Source organism: Spermophilus citellus (assembly GCF_964194105.1).
Source record: "Spermophilus citellus genome assembly, chromosome: 2".
NCBI classification, from domain to species: Eukaryota; Metazoa; Chordata; class Mammalia; order Rodentia; family Sciuridae; genus Spermophilus; species Spermophilus citellus.
Window position 1 is genome coordinate 174,149,348 of NC_138183.1, and position 26,944 is coordinate 174,176,291.

Consider the following 26,944-nt stretch of genomic DNA (forward strand, 5'->3'; position numbering starts at 1 on the left):
CTCCAACTTAAGAGCAGAGTTCAGGTTTTAAAAGCTACCAAGGGAAATTTAAAAATCTGTCCAGGAAGGACCTCCTCCCTCCACTAACTTAGAGAGCTTTTGCTCATGTTGCAAGAGTCACTTAGGTGCTCTTAGGCTTCAAACACCTAGTATCTACACAAATACCTGGCAAAAAAAAAATCAGAGTACATTATTCTGTACTTTCCCCTACTCTCTGACCTTTCTAATGCCAGGGTAGTTGTCAGCGGCATCACAATCTAGCCCTAGCTCCTTGGTATGTACTATCCAGACATGTCATTACCATTGCGATGTTGTCTTACTTTTCTCTGAACCAAGGGCTAGAATTCCAAAAGGCTCACTGAAAAAGAATAGCCCTCTCTGAGTGGGGAATATTCATAATTATGATTACTAAGGGCTTAATTAACTTTGTCCTAATAACATTAATATTCTTCTAATCTATTTTATTGTTTTTTATTCTAGCAATAGAATAATATTCAGATAAAGGAACACATTAATGAACACATTAACTATGAAGAGAGGTGGTGATTCATGCCAGTCATTCTGTATTCACATGCTCAAGGGAAAGCCTGACAGAGATGGCTGCCATCTAGGCCTGTGGGTATCTCCGTATCTGCCATTATACCTGCTCACTGAACTAAGGGCTTCAGGGTGAGATGACTTAACAGCTCAAACCTTCACTCATTATTTAACCCTAACCTGCTTCTCCTGAGTTGTACTGGTAAAGGGTGACCATCATCCAGCTGCTCCAGTCATACTCACTTCTCTCTGTCATTATCCAATTGTCACTGAGTCCTATGAATGTGTCCCTCACTTATCTGTCCCCTACTCTTCACTGCTGCTTCTACTGTCTTAGTTCAGGCCTTCTACATCTCTCACCCAGAAATTAAAATAGCTGTTAACAAGTTTCCTAGTTTCTAGGTTAGTCCCGGTGCACTTGCCTATACTGCCTGTCAAGCTACCTTCCAAAACATGCACCATGTAATCAATGAAATCACACTCAAGTGTAGAAAACACTGGTGAATACCATTAGAATCTTCGAGAATAAGAAGTAACTTTAAGCATCACATCAATCCTAGAAGGCGTAAATATGGTTACTGAAAAAAATCTTTAAGACAAAGAATACTATAATCAAAGATTAAAAACAATGGGGAAAATATCTGCAATATACCTGGAGTGGAATGGTAATTTTTGTAATATACGAGAGGTTCTCAGAACTCATTAAGAAAAAACGTATTTAAATTTGAAATAACATCCTAAGTCCATCTATGAATAATTATAATGCTACAAGGAAGGCACGAAGTTTCCTGTGAAGGCTGGGTGTGGGAAAAGTGGTTAGACATCACAGTCACCAAAGCCTGCTTCAAGTGGACTGCGTGGATTCAATTATGTCACACATAACCTCTAAGCAGTTGGTCTCTCTTGTTATGCCTCTGAAACAAAGTGAAGCCAGTTTACCCAGAACAAACCATTGCCTGTACAGCTGGAAGGGTCGAGTTGCCTGATCCTTGATGTTCCAGATTTGAACCGAAAGAGTAAAGTCTTCAAGAATGTGTCTGAGCTCACCCAGCTCCAAACCCTACTTACTGTTCCATCACACCAGCCTGTGCCAGAAGGTCAAACAGATGCCCATCAGGTGAAATGGACAGCTTTTCATGTTTGACCTGAACCAAGAATCAGCCTGAACCCCACACCAAGAAGGCAGGGTCAGCAGAGTGCCTAAAGCCAGCACTGCTGACACACCTTACTCTACCCTTTGGCATACAGTTCTCCAAAAGGTGACAAAATCCTGCATGCAAATCCCACAGATGTCACCTTTCAAGTGAAAGCTCTGATGAGATGGTAAATCTATCACACCCATAAGAAAAGATGAATTCTGTGAGAAAAGCAAGTAATTCAAAGTGTCCATACAGATTTTCATGTGAACTTGGAGGACAGACCAATCACCTACTATAAGACTACAAAGGAATATGAGGCCAAATCCCTCTATACTGTTAATGTCTACTTGTCAAAAGTAGAATTTAAAAAATAAAGAATGGGCTAAAAACTGGAATGTAATCATGAGTAAATCTGTGGGAAACAAAGGAAGTTAAACCCAACCAAATGGAATTAAAATTCAGAATATTTAACCAATTACTTCCCAGCCTTTAAAATGCAGAGCCGCATTGACAGCCCACACATCAGAACCGTATCACAGGATAGCTGGATGGCACTGAGTACATCACTTTTTGTTGTTGTTGTTGTTTTTCCTGTAGTTTGTGAGCACATATTCATAATGCTGTTGAGAGTTATGATACAGCTATGAATTCAGTTTCTGAAACAGCATTAAAAAATGCAACTGAATTTTTAAATCTTTGGCTTGTGCAATGAATTTGCCAAAATTCAATCCCTGACCAATCATCTGTCAAAGTCCCTCTGATTCTATCATTTTCCTCTGGCAATATTAATAAAATATTCTCCCAATAAATCTAGAGGCTTACAAAGCCCTTGTTCATTTTTCTGGCTGAAATGGGTTCAGTGGCTTCTGGAAATAAACCCCAGGTATGGAGACACAGAGTGTGATCATTCAGAGAGATTAACATGCTGGCAAGTGGCAGCCAATCTAGTACTCCTCAACCTGTCCAGAGAACCAAACCTCCTCCCTTTCCTAGAGAAAAAGGGTTGTGATCTATTTGAAGTAGTGAATGCCAGGAAAGACTGTAGTGTTGCTATTCCTTGGAGGGGATTATACAGACAGAGAGGAACTGAGGTCAGAAGAACAGAATAAACATCTCTGAACTAATATAAGTCAATCTCAGCTTTGTCTTGAACAGACGTAGGAGGGCTTCATCTGGGCTCAATGTGTTGCAGGCTAAGAAAAAGCACACGGTTATAAAACATACTTAAAACTATTATAATTCTTTCCTCAGGCCTCCAGTTTTTTAAAATACCAACTGTGGGATAAATAAACATAAAGACTGACTTACTCTGGGAAGCATAATGCCCCTCGGTAGCTTTGTCTTCATGTCCTTCATACTCCCTGCTAGACAGCTGCCTGTTGGCTGTCTCCAGTCGATCTACAAACAACAAGGACATGGTTAAAAAAATGCATATGGATTTAAGTGATCATCCAATGGAGAAATGAAATGGGTACCAGAAGCTGGATATGAAGAGATGCTCAGGCAAGGGCCCCAAACTGAGCAATTCTTGGGGAAGAACAAAATAACAAAAGAAAAGTCTTCAGATGCCATCCTGTATCTTCCCTCAGTCAAACTGCAAAGACAATGCACCAGCAGTGTGAGCTAGGGGCAGGCTGGGGAAAAAAAAAAAAACACTTCATGGCCTCTGAGATGAAGTCTTCCCAAGCAGGCTTAGTCTTCATAACTTCAAATCCAGACCTAGTCCAGCCTTGACCATCAGCCCTATATTTTATCCAGTAACTACTTATCTGAATCTTAGAACTATAAAATAAATAAAAGCAACAAATACCAAGAGAAATTAAAACAGCCCAATGAATGAAGATTGTATATAGCAAGTTTCGTTTGCCCAAACCATTTGGTATATCTTAATTTATCCAATTAAATAATCCAGCCTGGTAAGTATTTATTGGATATATTTGATATCCCACACAAAAGGTTTGTAGTATCTCAAAAAGTAGGCTCTAGCTACTGGTGACAACCAGCGCATTGAGTTGTCAACTGAAAAATTCAGTTGAGTTGACACAACTGAAAAATGGCTTGGCTGACTGAACATGAGGCAAAATTTTATGGGTTAAATCACCGCGCTTGTTGGAGGTTGCCAAGACCCTGCAGCAGGTGGATAATTTCCTTCAGGGAAGACATATGTTTACACTCTTCACAATTGTGGCCCTCCCCCGCCCTGCAGGAGGAACATATGTCTAGTTCTGTCTTTCTATTATACCTAGTAAGTGAGGCGCTGGCTTGCAAAGAACACTTCCCAAAGACTCAGCCTGATGTGGAAAGGGCTGTGCTTCCCACATTGGTCTTTTTAAACATTCCTATTCACACAGTCATGAGTCACTATTGAGTAAAAGCAAAGTGGAGCTGCACACAGACTCCCTCCTTCCACAGCCTCAGGCAGGCAGGTTCACTTCCAAAATTCCATGCTGCAACCTACAACCCACGAGGAAGAAAAGAATGATTCTACTCTTTGAGCACTTTTCCCTTCCCAGAAGGTTGGAATTTACAAGATCATCTAATGAAAGAACAGCAATCTGGCCCTGAATGAGGCTGTTGACTGCACAGGTAGTTTAGGGTGGAGAGATCATAAGGAGAAGGTGACATGCCTCGGAGGTCTCTGTTGAAATCGTGAAGTCTTCTGATCTCGCCTTCCAGTTTATTTCTCATGGCCTTGTCCAACGACTCTCGCTTGGTAGTGGACTTCACCAGACTCTCATAGGCTTCTGAAATTCTCTGGAGTTCTTTTTCAAACTGTAAGAAAGAACTGGCATTAAAGTGACATTCATGCTGGTGTCTTAGTAATAATTGTTCTATCACACTCGAGTGTGAGGCTGTGTCTTCCTTCAGGGCAGCCTTTCTGCATCTCAAGTTTCATGTCTACCAAACTTTGGAATCCATTTTGCTCCCAACCTGCCTTCCAAAGGCAACATCACTATTCCAAGGGCAATATCAGACCATGTGATGTCACCTTGTAAAAGTTCCACTATATCAATATTAGGAAGAGATGAATTTAACCATAACATAAGCCTCTTACACTTGATATGCCATTTTTATAGCTATGATCATTATTTCCACTTCATATAAGGAAAATATTAAAGCACAGAAGAACTAAAGCACTATAACCAAGACCCAAACTTTCAGACTTTAAGCACAGTGCTCTTTCCAGAGACCCTCCTACCTGCCTGTACTCTAGGAGAGGCTTCATTAATGAGCATATTCATCCCTTACTTATGTAAACATCTACATAAATGACCAATGGACTTGTATTTAAGTACAAACAAGTGTACCGCAGAAAACCTTTTTAATATGCAGGAACTGAGAAATATAGGATTAAAAATTTTCTTATTTCATGAAATTGAGGATAACTGGAGAAGTCTTTATTCTATGGCATCTGGAAATCTGTAACAAGTAGCTAATGACTATTACAGGAGTCTAATGTAACAGTGATTTTGAAGTGGATCTCAATAAATTCCATTTTGCTGCTGTGTAACATAAACACAGGAATGTTTTCTCTGATAATGTGGATGCTAATTCACATTACGGGTGGATAAGGAAGAATAGAGTTACTTTGGATTAGGGAGAAGGGAGTGAAGGGAGACAAGGGAGTTTGGGGTAGGAAGGATAGTAGAATGAATCGGACATTATTACCCTGTGTACATATATGACTACATGACCGGTGTGATTCTACATCATGAACAACCAGAGAATGAAAAACTATAATCCATTTATGTATGATGTGTCAAAGTGCATTCTATTGCCATGTATAACTAATTAGAACAAATTTAAAAAACGAATTAAACAAAGAAAAAAAAAAGTAAAGGCTGGGTGAGAGGGCCTGCAAACTCTGATAAGACCACACTACCCTTCTTATAACCCAGCCCTCCCCAATCCTTCCCACCTGATAATTCTCCTTTGACCCTAGTTCCTGCTTCTTCCACATGCTCTTGTCCCGGGACTGTCATGTCAAAGCTATGTGCTTATTTTCATGGCTCGTGTCTAACTTTTTGCCTAGAGGTCAGATTGACTGCCGCTGAGGCTAAGCTGATGGTATGAGAGCAATAGCACTCCTCCCTGGACACTAGGGGACCAAAGGCATGTTGTGAGTCCCTTTATAGGAAAGAAATGTCACTGAGAGCTAGGCACGCTTTTTTTTTTTTTTTTTTTTTTTTGGAATACTAACTACCCAGATAAGAAAATCCATGATAAGACTTCTGTAAATAATACAAGTCCTAACAGATATTCATAATTTGCTTACAGCATGCAGATACTCTCCTGGGTACAGGGATACAGAAGTAAGATAATCCCCAGCCTTTAGGTGCTCACAGACTATGTGGAGTGTACCCAGACACAGGCACTTCTACAGTGCAAGGTGATAAGGGCTATGACAGTGAAGTGCCATGACAGCTGAAAGATAAAGTCATTAATTTTGCAAGGGTAAGACAGAAAATGTCATTTAGAGAAAATGCCATCTAAAATGAGTCTTGAAGGACAAACAGGAGTTTGCCAGGCAAAAAAGAAAATCCAGAGGGCTTTGACATTCTAGGCAAGAAATTGGACACAGACCAAGAAACATTGCCATGAAAGGAAGCACATGGCTTTGACATGACAGTCCCAGGACAAGAGCGGGGTGAGACAGGCAGGAACTAGGGTCAAAGGAAGAACCTGAAGTTACAGCAAAGAATTATCAGATGGGAGGAACTGGGGAGGGGCAGGTTGTAAGAAGCGTGGCGTGGTCTTACCAGAGTTTTATAGAGATAACTATAGGATGGAGCTGGAGTGTGGAGGTGGGAGGAGGAAGCGGGAGAAAAGAAGTCCAGGTGAGAGGCTAAGGTAAATAGATGAGTGACAGGTGACAAGGGCATGAGCCAGGATAACTAAAAGGAAAAATTCTAAGGATACTAAACAGCAGAGTCCACAGGTCTTGGTGTCTGGGTCTACCTCATAAGGCAGAAATCAAAGACAACATAGAAATTCACAGCTTAGAAGATGGGAAAATACGACAACTAAGATAAATGATGATAAGAAAAAACAGGTTTACCAAAGGGGGGGAAAAAAAACAGTTTGGCTTTGAAAAGGTGAAGACTCTGAAGAACACCAAAGCTTTCCAGTTAGGAGGTGGAGATACATGTCTGAAAGTCAGGAGAACAGCTGTGGTGGCATCAGCCAACAGATGACAGACGGTGACAGAATGAAGGCCACTTATGGAGTCAACAGAAGCCGAGAGAACCCATGGGGAGCGTTCACACTGAGGGAGGGCTGGAGCAAAAGGAGAGAGACTGAAGTCATTGGCTCCATAGGTGCCAGAAGCCAAAGATTTCAGAAGGAGCAAAATCATGGTCAGTGTCCCCACAGGTTACACACAACCAAGCAGGGACCGTCTGGGAAGAGGTCATTGAAGAGGCTGCACAGCGTGGAGCTTTGGCTTAGAGGCAGCCAAAAGAGGTGGAGCCAAGACACCAAGGCTCCTTTTGGTACCATTTTATTGTCCCTGAGCCCTCCCTATGCCAGAGTTGGCCATTCCACTGTCCTTTAACTTCCACAAGGTCTTCCTGTTTCTTCCAGTGATATCATGAATTATCAGCAATGTGGTGGCACGGAGAATCCTGTTCACAGTGCTACTGCAAGTGACGCTCCTTCCTTTTAATTTTGTTTGCAAAAGAGACAGCTCCAAAACACTCTGCTATTTCTAGGCTAATTTTCTCTATAATGGGGGCTTTTATTTTTGGAGAGATGGGCATGCCCATGCAGTGCCCTTAAAGACCACAGGGCAATACCTAGTCACTAAGAGGTGTGAAAGTGCCAAAGCCCTGAGGTGCTACCATCAAAGAGCTGCTCAACCTGCAAGCCAAAGACAGTCGGGACGGTCTCCTGACCTGTGCCACCCTAGGAATCTGCTGCGGTCTGAGTTCACTGGACTGTTACCTGCTGTACATAACTCATTGTGTTTCCAATTTGACTGTTAACTCTTCGAGGGCAGAAATAGCTCTTACCATCCCAGAACTGTCCTCTGCCCATGGCTGCAACTGGGATTAATTAATCTTCAATCAACTTGGTGTATAAACTACACCTGACCATGGATTTTTTACTTTTACTAAGAAACTTCCCTCTGCACACCGTAAGACGAAACTTCAGGAGCCTTCTACAGCATAGTTTACCACCTCAAAGGCTAATAATCAAGAATCAACACATAGCTATGTGCTCTAGGTACTCAGACAAAAAGGGCAAGGACCTTAGTTCAGGACAATTATTTCCTGTGAGAAATGATAGCTGTAGTGGTGGACAAGTAGTCCCTTGCAGTGTGGTTGTAGAGATCAGAGTTACAATTAGATATGGGGAAGTTGAAGAGATGCAGACTTTGATCCAACACAAGGAAGAGTTTCCTAATTACGTTTCCCAGAAGTATAGTTCATCCAGTAGTGAGTTCTCCTTTTTTGCAATTATACTCGTAAAAAAGAAAAGGCCTCCTTTTAGGGACATGAAGCGAGGATTCCTAAGGGGTAGAAAGTCAGACTGGATTCATTTTAAGAATCTTATATCTAAAGCTCTTTTCTTTGTGATTGTACACTCCCTCAGAGTAAAAACCTTCTTCAGACCCTCCATGTCCAGAACATCTTAAACCCCTCTGACATTTATGAAGATGAGGAGAAGACTGGACAGCTGGTTCTGATATAAACCACCAGGGTTGTTTAGGTTCTGGGTCTGGTGCGCAGAGGGAAGGTCAAGTTGGCCTTCACAGCTGCTATCCTCGCCGCAGCCTGAGAGCCCTGAGGCTGGGCAAGAGAGAAGCACTCAGTGTCCCAGAAACAGAGCTACAAAGCAGAGTGAGAAGCCCTGACAGCTTCCAAAGGTACTGTTGTCATCACGCAAACCAACAGAGGACCCTGAGAAAATCTCAGCCATTCTAAGCTCCAGGTGTATGCTTTTCCCCTGAGAACCGTCAGGGATGCCTAGGCCCAAAGAAAGGCTGTTGTTCAAGCCACAGACTTGCACCATCAAAGCCTCCGTGGTTTCCCTCACAAAAGAAGAGTGTCTTCACTAGTGCAACCCTGGGATGACCAAAAATGCTCATTCCTTCCCCTCCTGATGTCCATCTATCCCCTGATAGTTTCTGAAGCCAATCACTCAACAGCTCACAGCCTGGTCCTCCTGGAAACTCTGTCCATTAATTAAGCTTCAGAGAAACAGGGAGGAAAGAGAAGCAAAAAGAGTAACCAAAAGGGAAAACAAAAACAACAGCTCTTTCTGGGAGCCCCTGACCATCTTTCCAACATTAACAGTGATAACTACTACCTTGTGCCTCTTTGGAAACAGAGCCTTTGTGACGAGGCCGGGCTCTGGCAGCCTCTGAATTTAATCATTCTTCTCGGCCATGTTCCTTGGCACAAAATGCATATTCTAAGCTCTGCAATTAAAAATTCATCTATTTTTGGTTTTGCTCTTAAAATGAATCTCTGTGAGGGCCAAAGTGTTCCCAATGCTATGAGGGTCTCAGATGGAATGATACTGTGGGCATAGCATGGCAACATCCTACATCCTGGCAGGCCCACCTAAAAAGTAGGCATCACATCCATGCCAAGAAACTAGCAACTATCATCACTGAGAAGCGGAGTTGTTGCCTCGGCCCACCATCCTCTGCCCACCATCCTCTGCCCAGACATAAAACTTAAGCAGATGCTGAGAACACTGAGCATTGAGGACAATGGTGAGGAAAACTCTGAACAAGGATGGCCTATGGGACACATGGCAGAAAATGTCACAACACCAAGCTCACAGAGCCCTCCTGGGTCTCAGTCCCATCTTTGAGAACAACTGTAGACCTAGTGAGGAGTACACCAAGGATCTCAGGAGATCTGAGGTTTTAAATTGACAATTCTAGCTGGACAGATGACAGATCAATAAAATTGTGGTACTCATGGAGCCATTTATAATATTCTAGGGAATGAAAGAGTTTGGGGTTCCAGAAGGAAAATAGCTTTTAACTTGTCTCCCTTTTCAGAAGCCATCTGAATCCTTGTGGCCACAAATTCTAAGCATCTTTCTCTGTGCAAGGAAATTGGTGCACTGGGAGATTAAGTGATTTTATTTAAAAAAAAAAATTTGCAACAAAATCAGAAACAGATGTATGTTATTGGCTAACAAAAAACCCTCTATATATTAATTTTTTTAAAAAGTCACTGATCTTTCTATACTGCACTGTCCATGGAACTCTTCCACAATATCCATGTGAAGAGACCCAGCACCAACCTGTCTTCAGGGGGTCTGCGGTGCCCTTGGATATATCTACCACAGAGCTTCATTAGGGAAGAATAAAGAAAAATGTGTTTCCCAAAAGTGCTGAGTGGGCCTTTCCCAGTTTACAGGCCATACCAAGAAGCTGCCCTGGGAGGAGTCAGAGGCAAGCTGGGGCCTGAGCAGCAGCTTACAGGCAAACAGCCAGGAGACAACACACTGGTTTCCCAACTTCTAAGGGTTCAAGTGGAGGTGGGAATGGGGCCACGATCTTCATGCAGCACTGTTTGTTTGTGGCTCTCATCTTCCCTCTGATAAAGGCAGCCAGAGCTCCCTGAGCCAAGTCTGGTCTTGATTCTGGGAGCTCCAGACCCTTTCAGAGGAAATTCCACACCAACATGCTGGGGCAGATTGTAGGCGATCACTTGCACTATTCAATCCTCTGCTCCCAGCTTTTTACTGCCAGCCATTGGAAAATGAGAAAGGCCTACAAACCAAAACCCTGACTACCAAAAGATCAGCCTTACCTGTGAAATCAATAATGAACACTAATTGATCTAGCCATGATTTTTATTAATTGTCATATGGAGTCAAAGGGACAATCTTGGAGTCAGGTGGAATTTACTTTTCTACCCTAGCTCCTTACAGAAGTGCCTTATTCCAGGGACAGGGACAGGGACAGGCATTTACACTCATTAGATCCCTGCTGCCACACATACTTCTTGGGTCCAAAAAAGAAATTTGAGCATGCTGTGGCTCTCCTGCCCTAAAACACCCCATTACCTTTGCCTCTCTTTTCTCTTCCATACTTCCTGCAGTACATGTGGGTCACCAAGAAATCAAAGACTTGTAACAGTTTGCTCTTGCTGGATGATGTTCTAATTTCTTTGGCTCTTAGCATAATGCTCTAAGGATGAAGGCTGTCTCACATTCTAATATCGCCATGATGTCTACACAGGCTGGAATTACTCGGCATTTTCCCACCTGATCAGTGGTAAGCACAAGGAAAGCACACAATAACCCCTACTCTTGCTCTTCCAGCGTCCAGGCGATGTTGCTTTTTGCATTAGCCTGCTGATGAGACAGACAAAGCAATCTCAAGGTTCCTGAGATTCCCACATATAAAGGAAAATTGATGTCTCTCAATTCATTCCTATGTTACTGTCCATCTGAAGAAATCCTACTTAGCCTCTGAGGCCTCAACCAGTGCCACCTGAACTGCACCTCTCCTGCAGGCATTAGGTTTCCCAATTCTCTCACCCCTATATTACTGTAAGCTCCTCCAAGAAAGGCACTGGGTCATATTTATTTTTGTCTCCCTAAAGCTTTGCACAATGCCTGGCATAAAAAGGGGCCTCGTGAAACACTGGCAAGTGAGTCAGCCAATCGACACCCAGGAACAGGTAGAGAATCCTGTTCCCTCCAGAGAAGCTTCTCTGTCCCCTTGCCTTGGGATGTCACATACCTTGTGGAGCTTGTCGGCATTGTCGTAGTAACCCTGAAGCTCCTGGTGAAGCACTCGGTTCTCTTCAGTTAGTATCTCCACCATTTGCTGGGCGCGCTCCACAATCGCAAACGCATCTGGACCAAGTTGCTGGCTGGGAGAGGCGGAAGGCGGGGGCTGTGGAGCCGCCAAGGTCATCGGAAGTGGAAGTGGCAAGGAGACAGAGTGCAGTGGCCCACTGACAGAGGAGGTCTGAGAGGACATGGGGCTGTGCTGCTGCACGGTCGACGGGAACGGAAGTTGGCATGGGCGGCTGCAAGGGAACAGAAGACCAGCAATCAGACCCCAGGGGAAGTGGTGGGAGTAGGAAGGAAGCCCCACCAGTATATGTATTGTCATGGCTTCCACTGTCAAAGGTCACCAATGCACTTCCCAGCGCTCAACTGAGCAACAAGCTCCACCACTTATCCCGCAGATATTATTTGCTGTGTTCCCTCTGAATCAGCACTGTGCTGGCTGCTGGGGATCCAGTGAACAAGACAGACGGGGTTCCTGCTCTCAGAAGTTTACCTTCTAGGAGAATAACACAGGCACAGGTGAGCCATCAAACTGCAGAACAAAGCTGAGAATCAGAAAGTAAAATGGTTCATCAAAGAATAGAGAAGTTAGGGACAGGGCACAGCTCAGTGGTACAGTGCTTGCCTGGTGTTGACAAGATCCCGGGTACAATGCCCAGCACCGTAAATAAGTAAGTAAATAAATAGTGTGAAATACAGAAGTTTGAGCTCAAGTCTGAATGGCAAATCAGAAGGTACCATGGTTTGGGTGGGAGAGGTAAAGAAGTGGGAGAAAGAGATGCCAGGTAAGAGGATCAGCTAGTACCCAGGGTCTATGGCAGGAATCAGCACTGGCAAGAGCAAGTGGAAGAAAGCCTGGTGGTGTAAAGCACAGCCAGCGAGCAACCCTGCAAGACAGGACTAGAGACAGGGGCAGGGGCCTTCGTGAGACAAGGCCCCAGACTTCCCCTCAGAGGGTACAGAGGCCAGTGGGGGACCTGCCCTTGCCAGGAGTGGTATGCGCAGAATGTATTGCACAGTGGCAAGAGACCCATGGAGTCCAAAGAAGAGGCCCAGGTGTGGCCTAGGTGAGTATGATGAGAACTCACAGAGTCAAAGCAAGACGAGAAACAATTGAGAGACTTGGGGTTCATTATATATATATATATATATATATATATATATATATATATATATATATATATATATATATATATATATATCAAGGTGGGGAGAAAGAACATGAGGGAAATAAAAATTATTCCTCAATTTTGGGTTCTGTGCAAATGAATAGGGCTACCATTTGATGAAATGGGAAAGTCCGGTAGAGGGACTGATTTGATTTTTGTTTTGAGGAGGTCTGGAGGTCAAGTCCAGTTTAGTCATGTTAGAAAGAACTCATGAGGTGTCTCTTAAAGGCTCAAATTCCTGGTATTAGCACTTACATCTGAAACAACAGATGTCTATCTCCTGTCTCCACTCCCTAACAATTCCTTCCCCATTATTCTGTTAACCTGCATTTTCTTTCAATCTAAGCCCAGGGCCTTCAAAGACAACTTTTTTGTTTGTTTGTTTGTTTGTTTGTTACTGGGGATAGAACCCAGGGGTGCTTAACCACTGAGCCATATCCCTAGCCCTTTTTATATTTTATTTAGAGATAGAATCTTCCTAAGTTGCTTAGGGCCTCAATAAGTTACTGATGCTGGCTTTGAACTCATGATCCTCCTGTCTCAGCCTCCTGAGTCACTGGGATTATAGGTGTACACCACTATGCCCAGCCAAAGACAATTTTTATAGGCACAGGCATAAACAGCAAACAGTCTTGAAGTCTAGTTCTCCAACCACAGCTGCCTCTCTTTTGTTTGTGAACCTCCATCTGGGAACTGGAGATGAAGTGTAAGTAAGAATGAGCAGCAACACAAACACCCATCAGTATTGTGTCAAAGAGCAGAGTCCTCTGGAGATCCAGCTACTTCTAATCAGTGACAGTTACCTGTGTCACCCTCCATAACTGGTGGCCATCTATAATCAAAGCTCCCAGAACTACCCCAGTTTTTCCCAGCAGGTCACCTGGCCTTGTATTTTCCTTTTACATGTATTTGTTGGAGTGTTCTTGGCCCCTGCCAGCCTCCACATCTCTCACTTCATAAGCATTACTCACAGTCAGGATTCCTCTGAATGCGAGCTGCTAGCAGCTAAACGTTAAACTCCAGAAGAAAATTTGATAAGGGTCACTTTGGCCCTCATTATGCAGATATTCATTTCTTCATAAAGATGACCAAAGACCAAAACCAGCAGATGATACTATAGTACCTATCTTCAGGCCCTGCTTAGAGCATTCTATCTGGGTTCAGGAGATACTTCCCAAGTGGATTTACTTCTGCCTGCAGTCTAGGAGCCCCTTCTATTTCATGTTAAAGTAACTGACATCTAAGTCTCCCAGGCAAGGTGAAGAACTGCAGAACACAAAGCTTTATTCCATAAGTGAACATCAACTTCCAATTGGCTTCAGATTTTGGAAGGGAATGTCGTCAGTGGCAAGACTTTAAACCATCTCTCCTTACTCTCTACATACCTGTTACACAACTACTTGGCCACATCTTTAGACTAAACCATTTCTGCATTTTGACAAATCTGTGCCCCTTCCACACTGAAGTGTGTGTGTGTGAATATATGTGTTCTCCCATGTATACAAGGAGATCCAAATCATCCGGAGAATGAAAGGCCACTGGGCCCTGCTTTCACCCCAGGTCACAGGAACTACCAGGCATGGACCCAAAACTTCACAGACCTGTTACTGAGTGTTTCCTGCAGGCTGCAGACCCCTACAGTGCATTTTCCATGGAAAGAGGTTACCTTCACAAGAGCCCACATACTATATTACACCACTGCCTTTGAGTCAGAGGCTGACACCCACTTTTACCTCCTAAACATTCCTTTCACACTTCACCCAAGGCCAGAGATAAACACTACTAGTCTTGGAGGCAGAGGTGGGCGGCTCTGCTCTTGGGAGCCTTGGGGTGGGGCTTCCACCTCCAAATTAATTTAACTCTGGGAAGTCACTTATGGTCAACAATGAGCCATTTTCTCGGTCATCTCTTCCTGGTATGTAATAATTACAAGGAAAACCAAGAAGAGAGGCAGAAATCAGATGCCACGGTCTTCTTGATGCCAGCTAAGTCCTTAATGATGGTGTGAGAACACAGAAAAAGTATGTTTGCCAAGAACGGGGAGACTTCTATCACTTGGAGGCCACACACTGGCCTCCAAGTACCCCAGTTACACACTCGTGCTAATAAACCCACATGGTGATGGGCAGCGTGTGGACAGGAGGGCACAGCACGACTCCCTGGCTCCACCACTCAGCCAGCTTGGGGTGTGGGCTCAAAGGCCTGGCAGATCTGGGCTTAGTGTAAATGAGGTGAAAGCAAAGAGTTTCGGGACAGAACAGAGAAATTTCATACAAAATCACATCAATGCTACTGCTTACCCTTGGTTTGCAAAGGTATAGCTTGCAATGTCTTTGATGGGCCAGCATTAGGAAAACACTTCCTAGCAATGGGGACAAAAAGAAAGGGAAAAAAGAGGGGGTGGGAGCCAAGATTTATTGAGAAATATTTGTGAATATAATTCTAGGCTGTTACTGTCTGTCTGTAAGCCTGTTTCCCCTATCAGATGGTGAAGTCAGAGAACAAATTTATTAGACATCCTGAGTCTCCGACTCCTGGGACTAAATTTCACTTACCTCATACAGTTATCAAAGGACCTAAGCAGTATGTAGTAGGTCTGGCACACAGTAAGCCCTGGACAACTGTTAAGCTGCTATTACTGTTCTTAAAATTATTATCATTGCATCCCATTGCCCTCGATACAGAGCCTAGCATAGGGTAGTCACCAGAAACCCAGTGAATTTTTTCTGTCATGACTAACATTTACTGAGCACTTCTGACATCCCAGTCACTATGGTATCCACTGCTACATGCATCCTCTCATTTTGATCTTTATAAAATAGGTATTGCTGTCCATCTATTTAGACAAAGAAAACAAGGCTAAGGAAGTAACTTGTAAAATATGAGAATAGATAAACCAGAGAAAAGAGGAACATAAAGGCATCAAGTACAGGCATTCTGATTCCAGGTCCTTGCAGCTCACTGCTTGCCTGTATATGCTGGTGAACGTGGGGAGGGAAGGCAGCCTCCTTCAGTCCTCTGCTCCACGGTTCCCAACACTTACCAGTGGCCCAGTCTAAGCCACCATCATGCTCATGATCAACATCCTAAAGCTACAGCACCAGAACATTTTGGAGGCTCAAGTGATCTTGGAGCAAGCATGAGTATTAGAAACCTGCTTCTGAGTGATTTCCTTGGACGGTAACATAAACTCAGTGTTGCTCTTTTCACAGGTGAATGTCTTGTCCAGAGAGCACTCAGCTAACCACACAGAGGGTCTATGCCATCTACCAGGTGCTGCTTTCCATCACCTTGCTTAACCCACACAAACAGAGGCAGGCAACCCTAGCCCTTTCTTAGCAAGGAAGCACAGCTTCTTTCTCAGAGCCAAGTGTGCCTTGAAACGCCAAAGGAAGTGACCTTCTTCTATGTGCCACTGAAGTGACCAATTATTTAAAGACATCTGAGCAGGACTGCCAGAGCTTCTCCCCAGCTCTGCAGTGGAAACGGGAACCAAGGATTTTAAGAGGGGTATCTAAGGCATGAGACAACCTCAGAGGCTGGTCCTCTGTTGTCAATGATCTGGCCCAATCTGTGCACAGACTGACCCAGATCTGGCACCCAGTTCTCACCTGGCCGTCTCACCTGTACAACTCCCCATCACTGACCTTATGTCATGTTATTTGTTCTCTTGAATTTCTATTTAAATGTAATATTACTTAATATTTCATACATCTGTGTCTTCCCCCACCTAATTATTAGCATGCAAGTTTTCAAAGGATAGGAAATAATGACTCCTACAGAATTGGCACCCAATAAATTTTTGCCAACTTATTTCATCCCCGAGCAGGAAAGCAATTTATACCATATTTGACTGATGGGTTTTAAATAACAGATTTAACATTGTTTCATTAAGGAAGAAATATCCAGCATTTAAATTTGTTCTGGATGCTACAGGCAGACTGTGGAATCATTAAGGTGACAACATAATAACAACTCTGTGACCCTGACCTTCTGCTCAGGTATCTTAGATCATTAAATGCAGCTGGAAACTGCAGTGATACTATTTGGGTTTGGGGAAATAATGCCATTAGTGGTATCTGTGGCAGCTAATCAACAGGCCATTTGCTCCTCTTTGCATACAAGGCTTCACATTTAAACTTTTGCTTTTACATCATACCTGTAAATAAATGTGTCATGAATGGCAATTTACATCCACCTGTCATTTCATCCTCATAAGATTGGGCATTCACTGCTCTTATTCTGTATGCAGTTATTCTATTTTATAGCTATCAAATTAAGCCACATGACTAAACAGAGATCTCAAAGTCTAAACAAAGCATAAAATGAACCCACATGCTTCCACCACACCAACATGCCTCATATGGTGGCACAGGACAGGATTGTTCTTAATTACCCGGGCTCCCCCGGCCCCTCCCCTCCTTTTTTTTGGTCCTGGGGTTGAATTCTGGTTCTGCTACTTCAGCCATGTAAGCAAAGACATTTCTAACTTCTTCTTCACCTTTAAATGTTGACAATAATAGTACCTATCTCACAGAGCTGTAAGAATTCAATAAGCTGATGCACTGCCCTTACTGTCTGCTTTAGGAAAGCACTTTCTAATTGTAAGCCTGTTATCACACAATGCCGTTGGGTACTAGAAGAAAGGCAAGAAGCACCACCCTCGGGTGTCCCTTCCTCTTCAGAACTTGGGGTTAGCCTTAGGAATCACAGTCCTTACTTGTAAAGCCTCAGCCTCGGTGAGGAATCCCCAAGCCCTCTGGCACCACAGAACACAGTGCAGAGGCAGAGTGGAGTTTCAGGGTGAGGGCAGGACAGGTCAGACAGATTCTCATCCCTTCTCCTATACTGACCATACAATGCGACTAGCCATGTGAAGCTACTGAGCACTTAAAATGTGACTGGTCAAAATTGAGATGTGCTCTGTCAGACAGATATCAGAATTTGAAGACAATGCAAAAAAAAGTAAAATAGCTCATTAAGAGTTTTTTATACTGATTACTTGTTGAAATTATAATACTTTGGATACAATGAATTAACTAAAATAAGTTTTAAAAATGTTTTTAAATGGATTAACGCAGATGTTTTAAAAGTAATTTCACCTGTTTAATTTTTTTTTGGAGGGGGGGAACATCAGATTGAACCCTATACCACTGAGTTACATCCCCAGTCCTTTATTTTTTATTTTGAGACAGGATCTCATTAAGTTGCTTTTAAGCAATTTAGGGCCTCACTAAGTTGCTGATGCTGGTCTTGAACTTGGGATCCTCCTGCCTCAGACTGCGCCTAGTCACTGGGATTACAGGTGTGCACCACCATGCCTGACAGTTCTTTTAACTGTTTAAAAAGTGGCTGCCGAGAAATTTTATATTAGTCATGTGGCTCACATTGTATTTCTACTGGATAGCACTTCTGTAGATCATACTGCAAATGCATCAAAGGGCCTCACATTAGAGGTCCAATTCCCAAACTCAGTGAACATCAGAACAGTTCAGGCCAACAGCTTGGCTGTTCCCACTCTGCAGTCCTCAGAGCCCACATGAATGGGCATGAATGAAGACAGGCTATATCCAACCAAACGCCATGTGGCCTACCTCCTTCTGATGGCCTAATTGTAGATAAATATAGTTTATAAAAATAAAAATGACTAGGGGCTGGGGCTGGGGCTGAGGCTGAGCGGTAGTGCACTTGTCTGGCATATGTGAGGCACTACATTTGATTCTCAGCACCACATATAAATAAATAAAATAAAGGTACATCAACAACTAAAAAATAAAACTAAAAATTTTAAAAAATGACTTGTCTAATTGACAGAAACTTTGCAAAATATGACAGAAAAAGAAAATCATAAATAAATAGATGAAAAATGTAGCCAAGTAATTGACAAAAGAGAAAATAAAAGCAACTAAATATAAATAAAAGCAACTAAACATAAACTTTTTAATAGATAAATAAAAATCCAAACAATATTTTTTCAGTTTGTCAATATTAATAATTCTGTTAAATGAGCTTTTTTTGAGCCCCCAAGTAAGGACTTTTAAAAAATTTCTCAAGATATGATACATATTAGGATTTGCTCATGTTAAAAATAACATAGAAAAAAGATGGAAGGAACTATTACATAAGGTAAAGGTGATGTCTCCAGATAATGGGTCTCTTGAATTTTTTTCTATTCTTCATACTTTTCTGTTCTTTACACATTTTCTATAAAGAATAAGGAGAGCTATTTTTTTAAATCATTAACTAAACAGTACACATGCATTGTAGAAAAACTGTAAAAATCAACATAGTTATTCTAATACTCAGAAAAAAAAAAGGAAACGAAATGAAGTAAAAGATGAACTAATAAAGAGCTTCTTTGTCAAATAAGGTCCAAGTGTGAATGCTTCTCAGTAAAAGTACCTCATATTTATATAGAGCTCTGCAATTTACAGTATTTTCTTATAATTTTTGGATCCACAAAGCAACCCAGTGAAGAGAGTGTTTAACAATGGTTATTTCTGAATAATGGGATTGAGGTTAATTACTATTTTCCTTTTTTGAGGGGGAAGGGTGATGGGAGTTACATGTATTTCTGAACTTTCTACAATAAACAGATTTTTATTTATGTAAGGAAGTAAATTAGTTTTAGGAAAAATTAGCAGAAACAAATTGCAAAAGGAAACTAAGGCTATAAGAACTTATGCAATTTGCTACAAGGTATAAAAAACTGAATTTAAACCCCTTGAAACTTCTTTTTCCAAATCCATGGGACCTGGACCCCTTTGGTCATGTAGACACCACATAGCTCATAAATGTCCAGATTATGATTTGACTCTTGTGTAAACTAAGAACATAACCATAACCACTGTGATGCGGGTGGTACGGATAACCTCCAGTTTGGAGAAGTCACTCATTTAATGCACTGCAGCTGGAACTGCATCAGTTTTCCTGGGAAAGTAACCAGAACTTGACCCTCGCTTCTTAAAATTTCCATACTACAGAGCTGTTTCTCAGGACACATGAGGCATTTACTTAGTTTATCCAGCCATAATTTAACTTAAATGTTATAGAAGCTCCTGAGTTCTGATGATGGCATTCAAACACACATATATGTGTGTGGAATTTAAATAAGGCTGCATGGCCTTATTTTCATTAAGGGCAATGCATAGCTTTTAACCTAACGGCCCTGGTTCTGTGTTATCTTTTTATTGGAGGGTGTACAGGATATTGAACTCAGGGGCACTCAACCACTAAATAACATCCTCAGCCCTATTTTGTATTTTTATTTAGAGACAGAGTCTCACTGAGTTGCTGAGAGCCTCACTTTTGCTGAGGCTGGCTTTGAACTTGCAATCCTCCTGCCTCGGCCTCCCAAGGCGCTGGGATTACAGGCATGCACTACCACGCCCAGCCTGGTGTATCTTTTGATCCCACATATAGAAGTCTGTTTTTATGACTGTATAAATTGCAAATATTAATTCACCATTTTGGAAAGATACACATACTTCCAAAATTATTCTCTCTCCTCCAGCTGTTTCTAACACAAAGTAAGATGGGACTGGTGAACCTTCCTTCAGCTGCTATAGCACATACCAAACATGGAGCCCACCAGGATTAAGACCTGCCATTTAGCAAGCCTGTTTATGTTAAACTGCACTCTGGCTGCACTGTGCCCTGACTGGGTTTCTCTGAGGAGAGGTGTTGTCTTTAATTAGCCACATGTGCTCTTACTCTCTCCTTCCTTCCTGCACTGTCATTTAGCATATTCCCAGAGAATGACCTTTAACTCTTTCCTAAACAAAACCAAACCAGGAAGTTTCATGGGGAAAAAAAAAAAAAAACAAACCACAGTGCACTTTTGTAGGGAAAATAGTGATAGTTGAGGACAGATTGCACCACAGGTTCTCCCAATAAACATAGGACACTAACTGCATGTCCCCTGCACTGGAGAGAAAGAAGATGGTGATGAAAGCCTGTGACACGAAGCTAGCTCTGCAGAAGGAGATCCTCAGCATCTCTGGTCTGACATTTCCTTAGAAGACGATGTTTTGTCAGCTTAGGACAGAGGGCTGAGCCAAATACTACCATCTCATGCTTTTATAAAGTATATGCATACTAAAAATATATTAATACACCCATAGATGAGTAAAATATTAATAAACAGGTAGCACTCTTTCTGTTTCCAAGAAGCTTGTAAGTCAAACAGGCAATTGAACAGGCAAGACTGAGACAAGATAAAGAGCGAAAAAGATAATGTCCAGGCTCAGAGAGGAAACATAGAGCTTTAAGTGTTCTTTTCATCATCAGAGAGTCACTCTTAGCTTTTTCCAAGGTGATACTGCTGAAAATATAGAAATTAGTTTTCAGTTAGTAATTTATCATCTTCCATAACTGAAACATTCTGTTTAAAATGTCTAAATAAAAAACACACACACAACTCCCCTGGATTCCCCCTTCAAAGGAAAGCAAACCACAAGACAGACTACAGCTCACACCCTGCAGCTGTCAACAAGGTTAAGGTTGCCACCACAGTCTTCCAGGGTATCTGGTAAAGAAGAGGCACCTGGAGGGCTTTCCTCCTAGCATCTGGAGGAATTGGTTTTCTCGTCCTCCAGGAAAACACTGAGGTGGGCAGCACACGGGTTAGACATCACACGTGATGTAGTCTGTAAATCTGATTAGAAACTCACTAGATGAGCTGATGTCAAGGAAAGACTTAAGACGGCCTCCATGGCAACTCATGGGAGGCGCACTATGCAGCAGAGCTCCAAGTGCACCCTGGCCCCTGAACCAAAAGGAGATGGTGCCTGTTGCTATGACCTTGCCCTCTAGTCCTCAGGCTTGATCGAATGAAAATATGGGTATATCAAGAGTGCCCAACTCCTTAGCATTGTTGATAAGACGAGGAATGACAACCCACAGCAAGTGCCAGAACACCAAGAGCACTCGGTGAAGGTTCTGTCCTCCTGCCACTGCCCAGCTCCACTGTCCCCGATGAAGGATGCAGAAGAAGTTCTAAAAACTGGAAAATCTGAGCAAATGTTAGAGAAAACAGGCTTCAGTTTACTTGGGGTTCATTAAAACATGTAAATCATATGAAGAAAAAACATGGAAGAGCCAATTTTCAGGTTCAAATAAGTATGACAAACATACCACCTAAAAAAATCAACCTAGCTAGTAACTGCACATTAAGGGAGGAAACACTACTTTCTTTTTAAATTGGCAAAACTGTTGTAATTATAATGACTAATGTTGATCAAAGTGCAGTAAAACAGTACATATTTTTATGAAGTTATCCAGCATCATAAGCCAATAAACGTTCACTATAATTTACTCAAGTTTCATTTCTAAATAATGATCCTAAGGATGTAAGCCAAAGTATGGAAATTTTGATATGTATGATAATTTCACTATGCTATTTATTTAAAAGCGGCATAAATTATATACATAATAAAATATTATACAGCAATAAAATGGATGGTTATGAAAATAATAAAGGATTATTTATTATTTTCATAATAATAAATTATGAAATTTATTGCTGTGAAAAAAATGGGAAACTGTGAAAAAAATGATGTCTAAAAAAGCTAAGATACTAAACTGAATATGTGGTTTATTTATTTATTTATGGTTTATTTATTATGGGGGGGGTACTGGGGATTGAATCCAGGGTCTCACACATAATGGGCAAGTGCTTTGCCACTGTGCTATATCTCTAGTTCACTAAACTGAACATAATTCATGATTATAATATGAAAGAAATAATTTATATAGGAAAATGTTAAAAGCTATATTTGGAAAATAGGATATTAATAAGGAATTTTTTAGAATCTCTAGTATTCAAATTTTTTGAAACACTTATTTTTTGGAAAACAAACATGCATGTTGACTGATATACTCCAAACTCCTCTAACAAAAATCACACTATCCAACTGGAATTCATTCATGCATTGATTTTCACTAACAGTGCACAATGCATAAGCCAACTCATTACTTAGGACTAATATTATTCAAATGATTTGGGTGGGGGAAGAAATGCAGTTCTCCATAGTGACAACCCAACTTTCATCTTTTCCTCTTTCCTATCCATTTCCACTTTCAGGTTGAGTGAAAAATAAAAGAGAGTTCAAGGAAAGTCAGAGCAGCCCATATTCCCTGCAGGTCCCATTCTTAGTGCTTCCTTCTCCACCGGCCACCAGCTCACCAACAAGGGCCAAAAACATGCTGCAAGTCAACTAAGCCTGGACTAATGGCCTCTCCAAGGGGTTTCCATAAAGGAATCTAAAGTGTTTAATAATCATCTACCAGACAACTCCACACATCTTTAGCTCATCGGTGCAGGTGAGAGGTTTTATAAGTGATAGTGAGTCAAGAATGAAGAAATCCAAATTATTCTTCTCATGCATTCTATCGCTTGTTTCTTTGGAACTATCCATCTCTAGATAAAAAGGAGTCAAATCTCAACAAGGTTATGGGTTGGACCAAAACACTGAACATCCTTTACCTCCTGAGACCACATTTATAGCACTGGGAGAACTCAGCCAGAGTCCTCTCGGTCTGGTTGCAGGAGCCTATGCTACAGTACGTGGCACCAAACAGTCTATAACTTCCTAAACCATCCCTGTTAGTGACACAGATAACCCCTTAAGCACAAAGGAACATAACAGTGAAATTCAACGGAGCCCTGCTTGTCTCTTGGGTCACAGACAGGTTGAATATCATACACTGCTGAGTTTCAGGCTCAAACCTTGGCGAGCATGCTATTAAAGTGTCTGAAGCAGGGCTGTGTGGATACAACTTTGTTTACCCAGCCAGCCAAGGGCTGTACCGCTGGAGCCTTGCTGGCGAGCCATGGCCGAGCTCACAAAGCAGCCTTACAGCTCTGGACCCAGCCTCAATGGCCTGTCTGTTACGTCTTTTAAGATATTTTGATGTGTCACATCAACCCAGCAGCTAAACCTGGCAATAAGCTCAAACCCCACATACGTTTCTTCTTCTTTCTAACATCAGCACTTCCACACAAATGACACTTTCCAAAAATAACCGGACAGAACTCCAAGAAGTGCATCCCTCCTCCAAGATCATCTCTCCCTCCTCATACCACATCCATTGCCAACTGACAAAGGGCAAAATGACCCACTTATTGTACCTCCATTAAAAAATACTAAGCCAATGAAGAGGAAGGAAACTACAGTGGGGGAGATTTTCACCCTCTATCAAGCTTCAGAGTCTGAGTGGAATGTGTGGAACACCATGATTCTGGAAAACACCATGGATTATTTTGAACAGTTGAAGTTCATCTATGAGATGCAAATACAAGGAATTTAGAAGCTTTTGAGTTAAAATTTCTCCTCTGACATAAGGAACTATAAAAGGGAAAGAAGAAGAAGAAAGCCTAATGACAAAAACCTTAAGAAGCAGAGCTCCTTTGTCTTATCTTGGATTCCCCAGTGGGGTCCAGTTACCCCCACTTTAGGAAGAACGCATTCCACCGGCCATCCATGGTCTAAAAGTTGGAGAGAATGCTTCAAAGCTGGCATCCCCCCACAGTGGGGAGGTGTCCAAGCTGGGGAGTAAGTGGCAGGTCAGCCAACACTTTGCCGAGCTCCGGTCACTCCCTTTTCAGAGGGTGTGCATAAGGGTGTGCCTTGTGCCATGTGCCATGTGCCCAGTGCTGGGGTCACATGAGGAACCCTCACTCATTCAATTTAGAAATAGACCTAACCCTTTATGAGAATGACACATCCAATAATAGGCAGGGGCCACCTGTCTTCTCGTGCTCCACTCTCTTCCCACACAAGCTCAGTAACTTCAAACCACTGGCAACTCCCAAATTCACTCCTGAGAGCTTGCTTTCCAGCCGCCCCATTCCCAGCTGCCCAGTCCCTCTACTTCCACATCTCGTCAATCACAGAATCCTGTCATTTCTATATCCTTGCCTCTCTTAACTTACAACACTGTTCTATTCCCACTGCCTCCAGCCTTGGCCACCCTCGCTGATTCCTCCCTGGACTACTGAAACTGTTCCTGAAGGGCCTTAGGATCCTCTAATCCATCTTGCACTGCCACTGAAGTCAGCTATTAAACACGAACACACAGTCCCTACCTAAAAGCACCAGGCTTCCCAATTGTATTTTTGCCCCTCATTCCAGACAAATCCTTATGGCCTTTCTGTCTCAAGAAATGGCATTCCCTCCACAGTACATCCTGCTCTTTCATCTCTACCCCACAACTCATGAATCCTTCAAGATCCAATCTCCTCTGGGAAGCCCTCTCCAGCTCCAGCAGTTGAGAGCCATATTGTCTGTTCCCCTAGCACTTTCTTCATACTTCTATCCTAAATAACACAATGAATGGCAATGATCTGTTCAAGTACTGGTTTTCCCAGAGATAACGCCAAAGAGTCCTCGTGGGAAGAAACCCTATCTTCATTTGTGAGCCTGGTTCAGAGTGGCACAAAGCACACACCTGGTGTGACTGAATCCATCAGTCAGTCAGAAGACACACGGAAGGCTATAAGAGGAGTTAGGGTAAAAGGGTGAAAAGATGTTGATGGTCAGGACACCTAAGTCTAGTCCCCAGCTTCCCAGAGTTGTGAGGACATTTATTAATCTCTCTAGGATTTAGTTTCCCACCTAAAAAGGAAGGAGAACTATGTGATTTTCAGGGTCTCTTTAATTCATCTGTTCTAACATTCAGACTACAGTAAATCTACAGTGAAGACAAGACTATAAAACTCTTTGGCAACAGTATGTTCTTTAGGGAGTCTGGACACCCTCCAAAGCCAGCCAGGAGAATGCTCCTTTGCGGGCCTCTAGGCAGGGTGCTAACACTGGTGGTCCCTCCCCTCCAGTCGTCCTCCCCCAGTTGCTTTCTTAAGTTTGGAGAAAATCCCCAGTTGCCCTCTACTCATTTTGCCCCAAAGTGGACTGTTAAATATTATATACAAGAGGGGGAAAAAAAAAAAGCCTAATGACAAAAATCTAAGATGCATTGAAAGTAACGTGACTGCTAAGTTGACCCCCAAGGCTTGATAATCACCTGGTAACCCCATACTCTGGGGGTGGCTGGTACCTCAGCACGGCCACTTCTGTTCTAGCAGGCTGAGGAGCAGGGTAAGGCTTGACCATCTCGTGGAGCATCCCAGGGTGCTGGTCACTGTAGAAAAGTCCGTGATCCTGGTTCTTGCTGACTGGGGACATCATTTGCTTGGTCTTGAAGGGATACTCAGGTGGAGGACCGCGAGGGTCTAGCACTTTCGCAGCAGGCTGGGCGGGAGAGGGCCCACCTCCTGCTTTGAACCCCTTTCCATTCCCTGAGCTGGGGAGGTGTTGCTTAGCACCATTCCTCTCCAACGACAGCTGCATGATTCTCTCACTCAGAGAGCGAACATGGCCCTGCTTCAGTTCTTTCAGCGCCTCGTCCTTATGAGCCTGTCCACTGTTGGCACGGTTCACCGTGGGCCTCCCCTCAGTGCGGGACTTCTGACTGGTGCCCCCAGCCATGTAGTAACCGTGGCTCACTGGCCCCTGCTGCTGCTGCTGTTGCTGCTGCTGCTGCTGTTGTTGCCCCCTGAAGAACTGTGACTGGGCTTTGGCCTCCTCATAAGTGGGCAGTTCCTCATTGTTCTGCTGAGGCTGTGTGGACCGGACCTGTTTCTCCATCACCGTATTGTCCACCTGGTGTTCCTGACCCTGCGGTTCTTGGCGTGCTGACTGGTAGACCATTTGTGGGTCTTCTTGAGGGAGGTTTTCCGTGGAAGAAAAGTTGTTTGTAGGGTGAGCTGGTCCTGCACTCCCTGTGGCCTGGTGCTGAATGGCTAGCAAGTTCATGTTCTCGGTGGGGGTGCCATACCGCAGTTGCTCCTGGATCAGCCGCTGTAATACTGTTCCAGCTGCCGCATCCTCGGAACCTCTCATTTCCACCTCTGAGATCCTCAGGAAGTTTGGGGAGTGGAAGTTACAAAGAGGATCCTCTAAAAGACAAACATAAGAAAAAAGGTATCAGGCTGTTCCCCAGGAGATATATGCTTATAAGTATGTGGAACAATTAACATTCTAACTACAGTGGCATTAACGACAAGATTTTAAATATCCCATCACCTCCACCTATCTATCCTGCAATGTATCATGGATGTTTCTCCAATTCACAGTGACTCTGCAACTCTCCATCTCCTCTCCTCCTGCTCCTCCTCGACTTGCTTCATCCTTCAGCACCTCCCCCCCCCTTTTCTTTAACCTCTCCAATGGTCCCTTCTCTTCATCCACATAAACATAACCCAAGTCTTTCCCATCTCAAAAAAAAAAAAAAAAAAAAAAAGCCAAAAGCCAAATCAAACACAAAGAA

At 42.8% G+C, this 26,944-nt stretch overlaps 1 protein-coding gene across 3 annotated transcripts in view; it reads right to left on the reverse strand.

The window, feature by feature from the left end:
* The window catches only part of AMOTL1 (angiomotin like 1), a 162,100-nt gene that overhangs the window by 41,172 nt on the left and 93,984 nt on the right, over nt 1-26,944 (reverse strand). For all 3 annotated transcript variants that reach the window (XM_081279602.1, XM_081279603.1, XM_081279604.1), the window contains 4 exons: nt 25,640-26,573; nt 11,392-11,683; nt 4,304-4,448; nt 2,985-3,074 (listed from right to left, as the gene is read on the reverse strand). In XM_081279602.1, the coding sequence (XP_081135728.1) occupies nt 2,985-3,074; nt 4,304-4,448; nt 11,392-11,683; nt 25,640-26,573 (1,461 nt within the window). The remainder of the gene's footprint in view (nt 1-2,984; nt 3,075-4,303; nt 4,449-11,391; nt 11,684-25,639; nt 26,574-26,944) is intronic.